Here is an 18,370-nt window from a genome sequence, read left to right as displayed (position 1 = left end):
GTAAATTATTCATTTGTTTAATTTTTTTGCAAAGCAGATACAAATTTTATTGTTTCTAGCTGTGTTATATCATCATACAGTCAGTTACAATTTTGTATGTTGGCTTGCGTATACTTTTTTTTTAAAGGAATATACTTACCATTATGCAGACTTTGGTAAATGTGGTTGCCATATTATCAAGAAACGTTCTCTTGCGCATTTACCTCTCACTTTGGAAGTCTGAAATCTCATCTACTACTTAAAGTAGTTTCCTGAAGCCTCTAGAGACCCTCCTGAACAGAAATGTGTGTGTAAATTAATAATTTTAACAAAGATATTGTTCAATGCTGGCGTAATATTATAAGAGTGGCACTGTGACTATTTTTGGCAAATCATTATGTAGAAATTTGCTTTAGAATACAAAAAAGCAACTAATATATATGCTTACAAGCTATAGCTAAGACTCATCACATAAGATTATACACGCACACATACAATGATGTCCTCAACTGAACAAATTACAATACAATCATTTTTGCAATTTCAGTAGCTCCCTCTTGTATGTCGTAATCACTTAACACATGATCATCTTCCAGCTTCTTACCAGCATAGATTAGACACTGTTGGTCTGGGGGAATCCCCTCGCGATCTGGAACCTTTTCCTTTAACTTCTTAACGGTATCGCTGGGTTCTATATCAATAGCGATGGTTTTGTTCGTTAGAGTCTTCATGAGAATTCGCATCCCTCCCTTAAGCTTTGCAACTAAGTGGAGAGTAGACTCTTTCTGAATGTTATACCATAGATAATATATACCTCCGTGTCCGGAGGTATATATGCAACATTATCTATGGTTATACCGTAGGCGGGGAAAGTTACGCGTAGGAAAAGTTTCGCGAATTTCGCGATTGCAGTAGCTATCGCGAAACTTTTACGCCGGTTGGCTTCTACATGTTTGTATTTGTACAGTAATAAAATTTAATTAGTATGCAAAATCAGCATCGCGAAACTTTTATGTCGGTATACAAAGTAGAGTGAAATTCGCGTAACTTTCCCCGCCTACGGTAGTCACTCAAAGTACGCCCATCTTCTAGTTGTTTGCCGGCGAAGATCAGTCGCTGTTCCTGATCTGGTGGGATCCCCTCCCTCCATGTCGACCTGTCCTCACTCTTAGCTTTCACACTTTCTATCGTGTCACTGGGCTCACATCCCAGGCCTTATTGAAAGTAATGTAAGAATGTTTGCTGATGATACAAAAATTTATTCTGTTATTCAGAGCTTTGACGATCACCTTAGGCTGCAAAGTGATGTTGACCGATTGTTGCAGTGGTCTCACACATGGTTGCTTCGGTTCAATATAGCTAAATGTAAGCTGATGCGGATTGGTAACTCTGCTCCGTTCACCTACTCTGTGCTGCCTACCTGGGACTAATTCGACCAAAACTAGAGTATGCATCCTCAGTCTGGGATCCTCACTTATCTAAAGATATCCAAGCCATTGAGAGGGTGCAGAGAATTGCTGCCAGATGGGTAAAATCTAACTACAACTGGGAAAACAGTGTGACCAGCATGCTTTCAGAATTGCAATGGCCTGCATTGAACATTAGAAGACAAATTTCAAGGCTCTCTATCTTATACCAAGGACTACACAATTCAGTTTCACTAGAAATACCTACCTATATTACAGCCACTACCACCACACCCTTCACTAGATTTCAACATTATTTTCACTTCAATATACCTACTGCTAGAACTAATTTTTATCATAATAGTTACTTTCCAAAATTCTTTCGTGATTGGAATTTACTACCCATTTCTGCTATCGAAGCTGCTACTCTAGATAATTTTACTAATCAACTACGTGAGTTATTAATTGTATAACTATATTATCGTAACTTTTCTTTTTTCTTTCTATTGTAATATATGCACTATAACTCACTGATTGATTATAACTAGCAATTATATGTATGTACTGTATGCTGTAACTTATTATTTATGAATAGTAATTGTAATCAACACATGCACTGTTTATTATTAGTAACTGTAACATACACAATGTAGCATACATACTTTAACTCATTGATTGTAATGTGTTCTGTGATTTACATCCTAGGCAAAACCAGCTGTGCTGCCTGCCTAGTAATTAATAATAAAGAATAATAAAGAATGGACAGTTCCACCAACTTACCCTTTGAAATCACAGAAGTGCAAGAAGAAAAAGATCTTGGTATTTGGTACACTGAAGACTTGAAACCATCTCTACAGTGTCGTAAGGCTGCAGCAAAAGCTATGCAAGTTCTTGGTTTGCTAAGAAGGTCCTTCAAACTTTTTTCTGTTGACTTGTTGACTTTTTTGTACAAAATGTATGTCAGACCTCACTTGGAGTATTGCATCCAGGTCTGGAGCCCTTACTTGGCGAAAGATATTGATCTCCTAGAGAAAGTACAGAGACGTGCCACCAAGTTATTACCTAGTTTATTTGATTTACCATACGAAACTCGTCTAGAGAGACTTGGTTTATATTCACTGTATTGCAGATGTCAAAGGGGAGATCTAATTGAGACCTACAAGATATTGAATGGTTACTATGACATCAACCCTATCTCATTTTTCACTTTGAGTAATACGGATACTACCAGAGGTCACCACCATAAACTCTTTAAATTTCGATCTCGGCTGCTAGTGAGGCATAATTTTTTTCACCAACAGAGTAGTTAATTTGTGGAATTCTCTTCCAGCAGATGTTATTCAGTTCTGCACCAACCGTGGCATTGTTTAAGAAGAATCTTGATGATTTATGGAGAACAACAAGATATGGGCACTCTCAAAGGCCTGCGGCCTAGCTTGACAGTCTTGTACTGCCAAGCAATTTCTATCCATTAATAATAATAATAATAACATTCTATTGTGATGGTCTTCCCAGTAAGTGTCTTAATGAAGATCTGCATCATGTGCAGCGGGTGTGGTTTATACCTCCGGTTACCTCAATTATATTGTGTGTGCATAACTCCGTAATTTACCGTGCATGTATATTCTAAACAGAGGTCAACGAATCGTAAACAAAATTAGCTAGGCACCACCTAAATATGACATTGATTCTGTGACATCTATATTCCATGAACACCTGACAGCCTGGTTCACCGTAAGCATCTGATAGCTACCCTAATGAGCATGCTACCAGACAATGTGATAGTCTGTCTCACTTTTTGTGGAAAATCTAAGAAAGTATTCAACAGCACTCCAAACACTACCACAGTTGGGCATTTTGCAACACAAAATTCAGTTATATACAAATTCATATGCCTGAGCATTTCTAGTGCCCATCAAAATTAATGAGGGTACTATCTCAGTTTTCATCACAGGAGGCTTGGGAAACTAGAAAAAGTACAAAGGAAAGGTAGCATAATTCATGTTACTTGACAACTTAAGCCTGGAAATGATGTAATTGTTAATAATCCTGTGGAAATTAAAACGGGGAACTTCCTCATTAAGAATGATGTCATTCAAATACCATGTACAACTCCAAACTGATTTAGATAATCTAGCCAAATGGTGTGATGCGTGGCAACTGAAGTTCAATGTTACTAAATGTAAAGTGATTCACTTTGGTCGAGCCACACACAGCTTTGGAGGCTACTATCTTAATGGTGTCTCATTGGACTCAGTTAATTGTCATAAGGACTTAGGTATTATATTTGATGCGAATTTAAAGTTCCACCAACACGTTTCTGAGGTATCTATGAAAGCGAACAGGGTATTGGCTTGTATGAAAAGAAGCTTTATCAATTTGAATGAATTTGTACTATCACGATTGTACAAATCAATGGTTCGACCAATATTAGAATATGGAAATGTAATTTGGGGACCCCATAATGTATTAGATCAACGTAAACTTGAGGGTGTGCAACGGCGTGCTACAAAACTAGTACCATCTTTAAGAGACAAGTCTTACATAGATCGACTGACATCAATGAATTTACCATCTCTTTTGTACAGGCACAGATGTGGTGACTTAATATTTCTTTTCAAGATGTTGAATGATTACTTCAATCTGGATCACTCCAACTTTTTTACTTTCTCCCACAATACACAAACTAGAGGTCATGCATATAAATTACTTAAGCCCCCTGCCCACCATTCATGTCGGGTCAACTATTTTGGTACTAGAGTAATTAATGACTGGAACAATCTTACGAGTGATATTGTAGGTAATTCTTCATTAAATAATTTTAAATCAGCAATAGAGATAATTACTTTTATGATTATGACTATATCATCATAATCATAATAATCAAAATAGATTCAAGCAACCATTTACAAGAGTCAACCAGTTGCTCTTTTCTACCCAGACACAGATTACCAACAGATTTAACTCAACTAGAATTTTTTTTGCCCAAATACACATATAAAGTTAGCTAGCTATCTTTCAAATTTCCAAATTTGCATGGCATCAGGGATTTATACTAATTTACAGGATTTTCAATTTAATTAGCTATCACATGTACAGTTATTAGTCACAAACTACTAGCTTAATTTTTGCTGAGAGATTTTACTTTGAATGATAAACTTTGTTCTTTAATATAATAAATTATTATATGTTGGATCTTCCCAAAGAGAATCTACAGGCTCTGAGCTAGATCTGTTGCTGTATAATTATTGGTAGTCATTTTGCGGCAGGATTTGCAGGAACTTCTCCAGCTACTACATGGACCTGTACATACTATAGGATGCCTGACGGATGACTTTTACTGGCCAAAAAGCTAGCTTTCCCAAGCTATTGAGTTTAACATCACTGTGAGAGTCAGCCGAGTCCTCAACAACATTTAACAGCTCATGGGATGGAATTACACTAGTTGCTCATTTTGTAGTACGCATTATTTATGGCTAATCAAAATTGCCACCATTTCCTATGAGGAAGCCATAACTTTTTAGCTATAGATGTTTTCTCAGTGGTATCAGGGATCAGCGCACACAAGATCTTTACCAGGTCATACTGAATTAGACTAATTGTTTATAATGTCATAAGCTAATGTTGAACCAATAACACTTGTACTGCATAATTACAATCCATTGTGACATAATTTATAATGTAAAATTAAGTACAGTAAATGTTCAGACTTATCATTGTCCTCCCCGAAGCCTTAATACTAGGTGGAGGGTAGACTCTTTTTGTATGTTATAGTCACTCAAGGTACGCCCATCTTCTAGTTGTTTGCCGGCAAAGATCAGTCGCTGTTGATCTGGTGGGATCCCCTCCTTGTCCTGAATCTTAGCCTTCACATTTTCAATTGTATCACTAGCCTCAACTTCTAGTGTGATGGTCTTCCCAGTTAATGTCTTAACAAAAATCTGCATCCCTCCTCTAAGTCGTAACACTAAATGGAGAGTAGACTCCTTCTGAATATTATAGTCACTCAAGGTACGTCCGTCTTCGAGCTGTTTTCCAGCAAAGATGAGTCGCTGTTGATCAGGGGGGATTCCTTCTTTGTCCTGAATTTTAGCTTTGACATTTTCAATTGTATCGCTAGCCTCAACTTCAAGGGTAATGGTTTTTCCTGTTAGAGTTTTAACAAAGATTTGCATCCCTCCTCTAAGCCGTAATACCAAGTGGAGGGTAGACTCTTTCTGTATGTTATAGTCACTCAAGGTACGTCCATCTTCTAGTTGTTTGCCAGCAAAGATCAGTCGCTGTTGATCTGGTGGGATCCCCTCCTTGTCCTGAATCTTAGCCTTCACATTTTCAATCGTATCACTAGCCTCGACTTCTAGTGTGATGGTCTTGCCAGTAAGTGTCTTGACAAAAATCTGCATTCCTCCTCTAAGTCGTAACACTAAATGGAGAGTAGATTCCTTTTGGATATTATAGTCACTCAAAGTGCGGCCATCTTCAAGTTGCTTTCCAGCAAAAATGAGTCGTTGTTGATCTGGTGGGATCCCCTCCTTATCCTGAATCTTAGCCTTCACATTCTCTATAGTGTCACTAGCCTCAACTTCAAGAGTAATAGTTTTGCCAGTCAGAGTTTTCACAAAGATTTGCATCCCTCCTCTAAGCCTTAATACCAAGTGTAGGGTAGACTCTTTTTGTATGTTATAGTCACTTAAAGTACGCCCATCTTCTAGTTGTTTGCCAGCGAAGATCAGTCGCTGTTGATCTGGTGGGATCCCCTCCTTGTCCTGAATCTTAGCCTTCACATTTTCAATCGTATCACTAGCCTCGACTTCTAGTGTGATGGTCTTACCAGTAAGTGTCTTGACGAAGATCTGCATTTTCAGTTAACGATGATACTTTTAATAGACCACAAAAGGTTCGCGTAGACGGTTTCTCTTATAGCGCATTAATCGATGGCTGAATCAACGTTAACCTTCACCTTTTATACTCTTGGCCATTCTATAAATAGAATAGAATGTATTTTATAAATAGAATGCATACGTATACGTCATCGAAGCCATATAAATAATTGCACTATGTGATATTGAAAAACTCGTGACTCAGGAACATGAACATTCACTAACATTGTCATGATGTAATGATTCAATTATATTTATATAGCTACAAACATATCATTGTTGGTGACACAGTTAATTGATAGTGGTGGGCTGGTCATCACAGGATGGAGGATGTAGTGATGAGTGGTGTACTGGTGCTGGGAGATAATTCTGATGATGGATTGCAGCAAGATTGACAAAATTGTGATGTGTGTGGTACTGTATAGCTATAGTTGCAAGGAGGAAGAACGGTTTAGGCCTTGGAGGGAGGTAGGACAGTCAACTAAGGAGGGAGGACAGTAAGGATGGTTTATCCCTTAGCTAACCCTAACCATCAACTAAAATTCTTTCACTACAAATCCAGTACAGAAAAATTTACCATAACTCTTTCTCCCCAAGATGACTATTCTCTACCTTACCTATGATCTACAAGAAAATGACATAGCTGGAGACATTTAGGTTGTACTTATTTACGTAATGATTATTACCCCTAAGAGTTTTGCTAATAAATAAATAAGTAAATAGCTAAATAAATAAATGAATTAATTTTTTTTTGTGGATTTGCAAACATATATATCATCGCCAATATGTATTTGGAGGTCTATATTTGTAATTGTTACATATGAGAGACTTTGACATGGTCATACAGCTGCAGTGTAAAGGTGGAGGTCTTCGATCATTGTACATGTACTGTATAAGTCTAATATGCACACACACACACACACACACACACACACACACACACACACACACACACACACACACACACACACACACACACACACACACACACACACACACACACACACATGCAGTGCACTGCACTATACAGCTATATGTATGCACGGCGCTCGCGTGCGCGCACACACACACACACACATACCAGAGGTGGATCCAGATTCGAGTTCCACTCTGGAACATGGCAATTGGTAGCAGCTATATTACAAGGACATAGGAGGGAAGGTTCCAAGGGGTTCAAGAACCCCCTGTATAATTAGACTTCTGAAAGCTGGACCCTAACACACCATTTACTATGCATGGCAGGACAAAATGAGTGAGTAATATAGTGCAGCACAACAATTGATAAAGCTTGTATTCATCACTCAGGGAAGGATTTACAGAGGTAATAACATTATGAGCCCTTGTTAAGAAGGTCAATATACTCTAATAGCGCAGTCAGCTATATACTAATAGAGCGGTCAGATAGAACATGCATATAAATATCCTTATGAAGTTTTTCAGACATTCTAACATTAAATGCAAAACTGAGCATGACCTTATACTGCTGTAGCTTTGATGTACAGTGTTTAAAGATATAGCTAGAGCTATCATGCTATGCATGTTTTGATTGTAAGTCATGACATTTGTATTAGTGGATTAATGGTTCCTATACTGGTGAGATAACTATCACTTACAGATTATTATGTGTGTCTCTATGTGTTATGCTGTCTGTTTCCACTAGGTAGTTTTATCTAGTACTAGCTTCATCCCAGGGGTAATTATATGCATTATAATTAGCATACTTTTTGCATAAAATATAGCAATTTGCTGAGTTTTCAGTTATTCATTAAAATATAGAAAGTATCTCAGCAGCTGGGGCTATGCCCCCAGACTCCTGCTTCTAGTAACTCGATACTGCTGTTGGGACCTCCCTTCAAAAAATCCTGGCTACACCCCTATATGTTTACCATTTTAGACTTTTAGAAATGCATTCTGCTTCGATTCTGAAGCATTGAGAAATAATTGCAATAGCCTTAAAAATGATTATTATTTTTAGAGATGCCTATTCCATATAAAGATGCTGGGGTAGCAGTAGCTAGCTACTTCAATAGATTTTGCAATATAGGAGGGATAAAATAAGTGTTTTAATTTGTCACTATTAGCGTTTGTAATAAGTATTTATTTGCCAAGTGATTATAAACTGATTTTGTTGTACTGAATTCGAAACTGAAATTAGAGAAACACTTAGCAGTAGTCCATCAAGTAATATTAAGGCTCTTCAAAAAGGAGGGTTCCATGGAATTCTTTGGACCCCCTCTGGATCCACCCCTGCATGCACACGCACACGCACACGCACGCACACACACACACGCACGCACGCACGCACACACACACGCACACACACACACGCGCGCACACACACACACACACACACACACACACACACACACACACACACGCACACACACACACTTAAACACGTTTTCTATATTTACTGGAGTCTACGTAAGTATACCACAATGTCATGAAAACTAACATAAGAAAACACATAAATTTAGATGTCAGGTTTTCTGTGAAATAATACAAAAGTGTAATTATAAATCTTTGACACTGTCAGCCTATGAAATTTACATCCCTAAAAGAATTAGCTCATGCATATCTAGTCACTGGCACAAACTTAATTTTTGTTGAAAGCGAATTATTTGACAGTATAGACTTTGTAGCTGTGTCATTATGATGTTGTAACTTCCCTAAATTGTTCTGGATTCAAACTCTACCAGTCACTGTACTTTTCTTCGTAGTATGAAGTATGTATTAACAGCAAAAAAAATTTCTGACCAGTCAACAGTACTAAACAGCTCATTGTGGTTTAATGTCTTAAAAGTATGACAATGTTCTAGTGAAGAAGTCACCAATAACTTCTATGATGTTAAAAGAGAAAAAGTAGACACAATTTGAGATATTGATTTTGTCTTTAAATCCCGCTGAGCCAGTTCTATAATTGACAACCATTTTTGCAACAGGAATTCCTTATAGTTGGCTACTACATGGACTCTCTGGATAGCATAACATTGATGGGTTTTTTGTGACCAGTCTGGCAGTGCCACTTGTTTGTAGCAGAGCTAGGAGTATAGTGATCATGAATCCTTACCAGGCCAAGCTAAATTAGATCATGTCATTGATGTCAATGATATGATATGCTGGACATGCAGCATGGTTTGGTCACTGGTAATACAGCTATAATTATAGTAACACAAATGCATCTAACAAACAACATTCCAGTTATATATCTCATTACTTTAACTTTAATATTGGATCAATAGCACTTTACAAAATACATTTTGACATAATGTAAAATTTATATTATTAAGTGTTCTGATTTATTACCGTCCTCCTCTAAGCCTTAATACCAAGTGGAGAGTAGACTCTTTTTGTATGTTATAGTCACTCAAGGTACGCCCATCTTCTAGTTGTTTACCAGCAAAGATCAGTCGCTGTTGATCTGGTGGGATCCCCTCCTTGTCCTGAATCTTAGCCTTCACATTTTCAATCGTATCACTAGCTTCGACTTCTAGTGTGATGGTCTTACCAGTAAGTGTCTTGACAAAAATCTGCATTCCTCCTCTAAGTCGTAACACTAAATGGAGAGTAGATTCCTTTTGGATATTATAGTCACTCAAAGTGCGTCCATCTTCAAGTTGCTTGCCAGCAAAAATGAGTCGTTGTTGATCTGGTGGGATCCCCTCCTTGTCCTGAATCTTAGCCTTCACATTCTCTATAGTGTCACTAGCCTCAACTTCAAGAGTAATAGTTTTGCCAGTCAGAGTTTTCACAAAGATTTGCATCCCTCCTCTAAGCCTTAATACCAAGTGAAGGGTAGACTCTTTCTGTATGTTATAGTCACTTAAAGTACGCCCATCTTCTAGTTGTTTGCCAGCGAAGATCAGTCGCTGTTGATCTGGTGGGATCCCCTCCTTGTCCTGAATCTTTGCCTTCACATTTTCAATCGTATCACTAGCCTCGACTTCTAGTGTGATGGTCTTCCCAGTTAAAGTTTTAACAAAGATCTGCATCCCTCCTCTAAGTCGTAACACTAAATGGAGAGTAGACTCCTTCTGAATATTATAGTCACTCAAGGTACGTCCGTCTTCAAGTTGTTTTCCAGCAAAGATGAGTCGCTGTTGATCAGGGGGAATTCCTTCTTTGTCCTGAATTTTAGCTTTGACATTTTCAATTGTATCACTAGCCTCAACTTCAAGGGTAATGGTTTTTCCTGTTAGAGTTTTAACAAAGATTTGCATCCCTCCTCTAAGCCTTAATACCAAGTGGAGGGTAGACTCTTTTTGTATGTTATAGTCACTTAAAGTACGCCCATCTTCTAGTTGTTTGCCAGCAAAGATCAGTCGCTGTTGATCTGGTGGGATCCCCTCTTTGTCCTGAATCTTAGCCTTCACATTTTCAATTGTATCACTAGCCTCGACTTCTAGTGTGATGGTCTTCCCAGTAAGTGTCTTGACGAAGATCTGCATTTTCAGTTAACGATGATACTTTTAGTAGACCGCAAAAGGTTCGCGCTAAGGCTGTAGATATCTCAGATAGCTGATGATTGAATGAACGTTTACGCTCACAGTTTTATACTCGTGGCCATTCTATAAATAGAATGCACACGTCATCCTCTAAAAACGTTTCAATCTCGTGACTCAGCTTCGTATAATACATTTCCTAACATGGTGTGATGCAGAATCAGTGATACACGTAATTACTGTATGAGGTGATCTAATAGCTGAAACTCAATCTTTGTCCTTGGTCAAAGTTGAAGCTTTGACCTTTGACTTATGCTCTTATGCTTGACTCTTGACAGACTTCTTGTATATAATCATCTGAATTCTTTTCTGAAAGTATCAGTAGTAAGGTAGCTACATTAGAGTGCTTCCCAAGACACAACTACAAAAATATCTTTAACAGTACAGTTACAAAAACAAAATTAATTACAATGACAATTACTGAAATTAACAATGACAAAGCAACAGATACACTGGACAGCAGGACAAAGTTTTTGAGTGTCAAAACAAAAGCCGGAACAGCGTTCCACAAGAATAAAGACTGTCTGAAAGAATTTATTGTAGGAACAAGACATATGGAATGAGCACGAGTGCAGGAGGAGTTGAAAGTACAGTCCACAAGTTTCAATGATTAATTTTCCAGCTTGGCTTGCTTTACTTATAGCTACTTCCATTTTGACTGAGGGCGAAGATCTGAGTACAGATATATAGGAGTGTGCTACTCTCTTGACCAGCCCACTGCCAACATGTTTGTACCCCCTTAAGTTTGCTAATTATCATAGGGTGGACCCGGGATGTATCATAGCAATGAGTGGTGAACTGGTGTCAGCAATGGGGAAGATAAGATGATGGATCAACATCCAGCAACAAGATAGAACTGTGAACTGATGTGTGATACTGTACGTAACATAGCTGCAAGGAGGAAGGAGCTTGGCATAACCTTACCCTTGGCACAGGTTCCAGTGAAATTCTGTACTATTTTGATTCATCATGCAGCATATGATATTTTGAATGAAGGCTGCACAATGTGCTGAAGATCAAAGCAATGGTGAGGTAATTGTAGAAAGTTGGATAAATAAAATAAAATCCACACATCCAGGGATTTTTAAAATCAAGATTAGAGGAATTGTGAATGGTAAAAGCCAGTTGTCTGTGTGTACGTGTCTATAGTGTAGTCGAGGGGTAGGTAACAACCTGAAATTTCGTAGATCATCTCTGAAATTGTTTCTGAAAGATGAAATATGGGCAGTCATCTTTGAAATTTTGTAGATGATTTTGGCTCGTTACCTACTCCTTGAGTGTAGTATACAAGATCCACTCACCAGAGTCATCATAGTACTGTGACTTACACAACTTGACAAAATTTTCACAAGTATATATGAAGGCTGTGTACAACATACCCTATGGTACATACTGTCTCTCTAAAGGATGCATGCATGGAATGACAAAAATCATGGTTGATAGAAATAGACAATTAACCTTTGTTACATATGGGAGACCTATGCACTTGATATAAACCCTATAGTGTAAAGGTGAGAGCTGTCATTGTGTCCTGTGCAAGTCTAATATGCATACACACACTGTGACACACATACAAACACAAACACATACACATATGTACACACACGCACACACATGTGTGCACAAACACGCACACACATGTGTGCACAAACACATCCACTTTTTTATATTTTCTGTTATATATACATACCACAACATTATTGATTTGACACAAATTCAAAAGCTGTCCGTAAGATACCAAATACAGAAATGTAAATCTTTTGACATTGTCAAACTTATGTCTCACAAGGAATTAGCAACATGCACATGCATCCATTGTTACAGAAATGTTGCAAAAAATGCAGCAAAAAATGTTACAAATAGCTAATTGTTACAAAAATCCACTATTACAGAAATGACAATCTTCTAGTAAGGAAATCACCATTCATTCACCAATGACTTTTGTTCCTCTATTGAAGGAAGATCTAGATGCTTAAAGCTTTTAATTTCCATATACAGTTCCTCAGCTTTAATACACACAAGTCTTAACAAGTCAAATTTGTGGTCTGTTGATATGAAAATGGCAGCTAGGTTTCTCCCTGGTAACCTAGTCTCATCAGGAAAGACAGTATCGGCAATGACATTTTCGAATAACTGATAGAAACTGGTCTAAAAAGATCACAACCTGTTGACTTAAGTATTGGAAGAAAATTGTAGCAATCACAGTCCACCACTGCATACAATTTTAAGACAAATATCTGAAATTGTACTTGGTGATTAGTTTCACTTTTTACATCTATAAAGATCCTCTGCCAATGCAGCATGCACAGGGCTCTATTGAAAACCAAGTTAGTTACTTAGTGGACTCCCTGCATGTCTCAGTAAAAATTGCAACTACAAATTGCATGTTTCTTCCTATCATGACATAGATTCTGTGACATCCATATTCCATAAATGTCTGGCACAGTCCCTGCATGCATACTATAGCTACAATCAGGGGGGTTTGACAAGGGGGGTTTGACAAGGGGGGTGCACCAGGGTAGTAGGTAGATAGAGCAGGGGATGGGGGCACAGTCCCCCAGAAGCTATTATGTTTCAGAACTGAAAGTGTTGAGGTAGAGTTTTATGTACAAAATTAATATCTAATTTCTACATTGATCAGGAGTTGTTTATAGATAGAGATAAGTACAGTCATGAGTAGTTCAGCTACCTATAGCTATTATTATGGACCTGAAGAATACCATACACAAGACCATGTGCATTAAAACATCCTCAGAAAGCTAAGTGTGTCCATGCATGCATGGGATAGTGCTGCATGTAGATACTATAGTTTGTTTTATATTTATACTCAGCAACTATGAAGGATTCTCAATAACATTGTGTGCATGTGAATGTTCTATAATAGCTTTTTATTGGGGGGAGGGCACATGCCTCCCCCCACTGACAATAATATTAACTGCTATAGTTCATAAACACACAAGCCTCAAGGTCAAAATGTGGTACTGGTGGGAAAATTAAAAGAGCCATCACCAACAACCCTATAGTTTCTGTACTGCATGTAGAGACTCCAGTGCCTGTGGTACCAGAGTACAGCTGAATAGAATTTCCAGGTCAATTCATTTTTGTAGTGTAATTCAGATATAAAGTGCCCATCAAATGTGGGTAGCTACTATTGTTGGAGCTAGCTCCCTATATATAGCTATACATGCATGCACTTTGGGTAATATTGCCGATAAGCTAGAAGCACAAAGAAATTAAAGTAGCATGATTCATGTACAATGATTTCTCCATGTTAAGACTGGCAATAATGTAATTGTTAATAATTTTGTGGAACTTATTATACTGCTAGAGGTTACTCAAATAGATTCAAGCAACCATTTACAAAAGTCAACTTGTTCTTTTCAGTACCCAGACTCAAATTACCAGACGTTTTGTCACCCAAATACATCTAACCCCGGTGCAGATCCTTAGGACCAGTGACCCCCATCGTGGCTATGAAGATCTACAATGTGAACCTTCAGTGCTGTCTATAGCTCATTGGGCCTATAGCTATGTCACATAGTTATGTGGTAACTGGAAGGTATTTGACATGTCTGTGGACAGTGCAGTGCAAACATTTTTTTAAAAGAGATGGCTTGAGATGGCATGTTTGAAACTGAGTTATCTAGCTGTTTTTGTTGCCTACCAACCAACCCCATTTTGTTGTAAAAGAATCAAAGTAACAATTTTTCAAGTAGGTGTGACCTAAGTATCTTCTGGCCTCATGCAAATTCGTATTACTAACTGGAGAATACATTTCTTCTCGATATTATAGTCACTCAAAGTGTGTCCATCTTCAAGTAGCTTGCCAGCAAAGATGAGTCGCTGTTGATCTGTTGGGATTCTTTCTTTGTCCTGGATCATAGCCTTCACATTCTCTATGGTGGTATTAGCCTCGACTTGAAGAGTAATATATTTTCCCACCAGAGTGCTCACCAAGATTTGCATCCCTCCTCTAAGCCTTAATACCAAGTGGAGAGTAGACTTTTTGTATGCTATAGTCACTTAAAGTACGCCCATCTTCTAGTTGTTTGCCAGCAAAGATCAGTCGCTGTTGATCTGGTGGGATCCCCTCCTTGTCCTGAATCTTAGCCTTCACATTTTCAATTGTATCACTAGCCTCGACTTCTAGTGTGATGGTCTTCCCAGTAAGAGTTTTGACGAAAATCTGCATTTTCAGTTAACGATTGTAATTTTACTAAACTCAAAACATCAAGCAAGAGTCGCGCGAAGACTAGCGTGGTCATTCTATAAACAGAATGCACACGTCATCCTACTACATCGTGACTTCGCGCAATGACGTCGACATTCAATACATTTCCTAACATGGAAAATATCTTGTCATGATGCAGTCAGTCCAGAATCAGTGATACAAAAATGATGTAATGATTTATGAGGTATTCTAATAGCTACAAACATATTATTGTTGGTGACACAGTCAGTTGATGGTGGTGGGCTGGTTATTGCAGGATGGAGGACGTAGTGATGAGTGGTGAACTGGCGCCAGCAACGAGGAAGATATGATGATGGATCAACATCCTACAACAAGACAAGTCTGTGATGTGTGGTACTGTACATAACATAGCTGTGACAGTTTAACCCCTGGTACAACCAATCAGGTTCGAGTAAAACATTATGATTATATTCCTTGTTAGCATTTCTTGTAAATGCTGGGATATATTGTCAAGGCAACACAATAATTAGGAGGTCAAAGATTATGTATCTGCATATATTGTACACACGCACGCACGCACGCACGCACACACACTTTTCTGTATTTTCTGAAATTACTACCATATCATTGATTGGGACATGAAAACTAACCTACAAATTCAGTAAGATTTTCAGGCTGGATTAGCTGTCTGTAAAACACCAGATACAAAAGTTTGACATTGTCAGCCTATGAAACTTACATCCCTAAAGGAATTAGCATGCATATCCATCACTGACAAAAATTTAGTATTATTTTTTGAAGGAGAGATTCTAGGGTTTGTTTGCATCATTGCCAATACTGAAAAATCCCTTACACTATTGCCTGCCATCAGTGATGGTGTAGTGAAATATAACACAACGGAGTGATGATGTTGTAACTTCCTTAAACTGTTCACCATACTCTTCTGACTGGATTCAAACTCTATCGGTCCCTGTTTGCTTCGTTCTATCCAATAGTACGCAGCAATGTTGTCAATAGCAATAACACAAACATTCATAACTTGCTGTAAAAATGTCCCTAACCAGTTGACAGTACTAAATAGCTCATCGTGACTTGACGTCTTGAATACATGACAACGCTCTAGTGAGGAAATCACCAATGACTTCTGTTCCTCTATTGAAGGAAGACGTTTAGAGTTTTTAAATTTCTGTTTCTCTATACAGTTCCTCAGCTTGTTCTCCATAATACACACAAGCCTTAACAGGTCAAATTTGTGGTCTGTTGATATGAAAATGACGGCTAGGTTTCTCCCAGGTAACCTAATCTCGTTCCATTGATCAGGGAGGATAGTATCGGCAATGATGTTTAACAACACTTCAGTTTTACCACAGTTCTCTTCTCCACACAGCTGTACAACATCAGCTCCAGGCTTCAGGTGGTCATTGAATAGTAATATACCCCCTCCTTGTATCTCACATGATCCCAGCCTACTGAACAACTGTAAACAAGTACATCATCATTATGACAATATAATGGTAATAGTTACAACAGTTACTGGAGAATATGTAAGAAAAATCTAATAATTTATTATTTGTTTAGCCTAATTGTTTAGCCTTCAACCACAAATGCTTCACACAAGTATTATCAACAGTAAGTGTGCAATTGTGGTCCTGTAACCACTCATCGCAAATAAATATCATGTCAGTTTTTTACATTACCACGGAAAATTGTTACATATCAGGAAAGCTATGAGTTGAACACAATCACGATTGCTCTTAGTGAATCTTGTTATATTTGTTAAGGCAATTCCAGACACTTAGCTCGTCCTTAGCAATGGTACAATCACTGTTCGTATGATCTGGCGGTGTCCTATGAACTGAAAATTGAAGCAAATCCATCATTCCATCGCAATGGTTGACATGAATTTGTATGGGTAATTTTGCTTAAACTTTCAGGCAATCCAGTTTAAAGATTTATATGAAGATCACACACTATAAAACATACTATGCAGCACAGTAGTTGACTTCTCAGCAACTGTTCAGTTGAAACACAAGAAAATACTCGTGAACTGCATAAACTTTTTAGGTATGAACTTCCTACTTGGTCTAGTATACGGGAATTTGTGATTTGCGCATACTTGAAGTATACGGAACATAAATGAAACTGGACGTATAAATTTATGAGGCAACTGGACAAAACGTAAAAAAGCAGCCCTATGAGGTACTCTTGTGTATTAACGAAGGTTTAGAATTGGTTGCTAATGTTTTTCAAAGCTTTCTAGCGAGATATTTAGAGAGAAACTTTGCTAAGAGGGTGGTTTTGCTAGTACCCATGCCTGATACGGACATTGGCATAACAGCCTTACTTTTAAAGCTTCGGAGCTCAAACCCCCGACACAACATTGCTGTGAGCTGCTTAACAACAAGACGTGTTCAGTTACAAAATCGTGCTACGTGTTCAGTAGAAATCTCGACTTCAATATCACCGTACATTTCCAATGGCGAAATTGAAGTCGAGGTTTCTGCTGAACAAACAGCCCGATTTTGTAATTGAACACATCTTGTTGTTAACCAGTTCACACCAATGTTGTGTCGGGAGTTTGAGCTCCGAAGCTTTAACAGTGAGGCTGTTATGCCAATGTCCATATCAGGTATGAGTACGAGCAAAACCACCCTCTTATTGAATTTTCTCACTAAACATGTCGCTAGTAAGCTTTTAAAAACATTAGCAACCAATCCTAAACCTTCTTCAATATATAAGAGTACCTGACAGAGCTGCTTTTTCACATTTTGTCTATTGACTGCCAAGTTTTATACGTCCAGTCATGGTCCAGTTTCGTAAATTTTTGTGACGCATGAAAAATCCGTAAATATGCCCTATTCACAAATTTCCCTATCGTGGTTTCTAAACTTGTTTTAGAGGATTAGCGACCTGCTTCTTGTTCTTGGCTGTTAAGTGTCTGGAATCAGTTGTAATTCACAGTTAAATTTCAACCCATAACTCCACAGAGCTTAATTGTATTGCAACTAAATTTGTCACTATATATGACAGATAGGCTTTGCAACGAGTTTGTGATAACTCGTTTTGAGTGCAGTATTGAGCAATAAAGAGTGTCCTACCCTTGCCAAGTTAAAAGTAACATCAGCACATGAGATGCTTACATAGCGTTACAGTTAACAACTTATGTACTAGTATTATACCTGAGCAGCTGATTCTCCAGCCTGCATACAAACTCCCTCCAGTCACCGAAACCCACAATCACAAGTTCATAAATCGTGCACACATTCAAAACCTAAATACAGCATACATAAGAGCAAAGAAACTATCCTTGCTATTAAACACTTACAGCGTCAAGATGCACCGGTTCCTTAGCGCGCGGAACTTGTTGCGATAATTAATTACATAAACGCTTATAAAATAATTACATATGCG

The 18,370-nt window shown here is 38.0% G+C and overlaps 1 protein-coding gene and 1 pseudogene across 3 annotated transcripts; both read right to left on the bottom strand.

Moving 5' to 3' along the window:
* Positions 1-374: 374 nt before the first annotated feature.
* LOC136244899 (polyubiquitin-A-like) lies at positions 375-15,035 on the bottom strand (annotated as a pseudogene).
* A 55-nt stretch (positions 15,036-15,090) lies between these two features.
* Positions 15,091-18,364, bottom strand: LOC136244896 (DNA repair protein XRCC2-like). Of its 3 annotated transcripts, XM_066036438.1 has the most exons (5): positions 18,285-18,364; positions 18,139-18,230; positions 15,699-16,436; positions 15,610-15,647; positions 15,149-15,324 (listed from the first exon to the last, which is right to left on the bottom strand). In XM_066036438.1, the coding sequence occupies exons 2-4, from the start codon at positions 18,163-18,165 to the stop codon at positions 15,630-15,632; spliced, it is 783 nt and encodes a 260-aa protein (XP_065892510.1). In that variant the 5' UTR covers positions 18,166-18,230; positions 18,285-18,364; the 3' UTR covers positions 15,149-15,324; positions 15,610-15,629. The 3 variants fall into 3 exon arrangements, with proteins under 3 accessions (XP_065892508.1, XP_065892509.1, XP_065892510.1); XM_066036436.1 differs by lacking the exon at positions 15,610-15,647 and having other exon boundaries at positions 15,091-15,324; positions 15,813-16,436; XM_066036437.1 differs by lacking the exon at positions 15,610-15,647 and having other exon boundaries at positions 15,091-15,324; positions 15,813-16,436; positions 18,139-18,359.
* Positions 18,365-18,370: the final 6 nt, after the last annotated feature.

Source organism: Dysidea avara, chromosome 14, assembly GCF_963678975.1.
Source record: "Dysidea avara chromosome 14, odDysAvar1.4, whole genome shotgun sequence".
NCBI lineage: Eukaryota > Metazoa > Porifera > Demospongiae > Dictyoceratida > Dysideidae > Dysidea > Dysidea avara.
The sequence above is the reverse complement of the archived record's forward strand: the minus strand, read 5'-3'. Positions and strand labels throughout refer to the sequence as shown.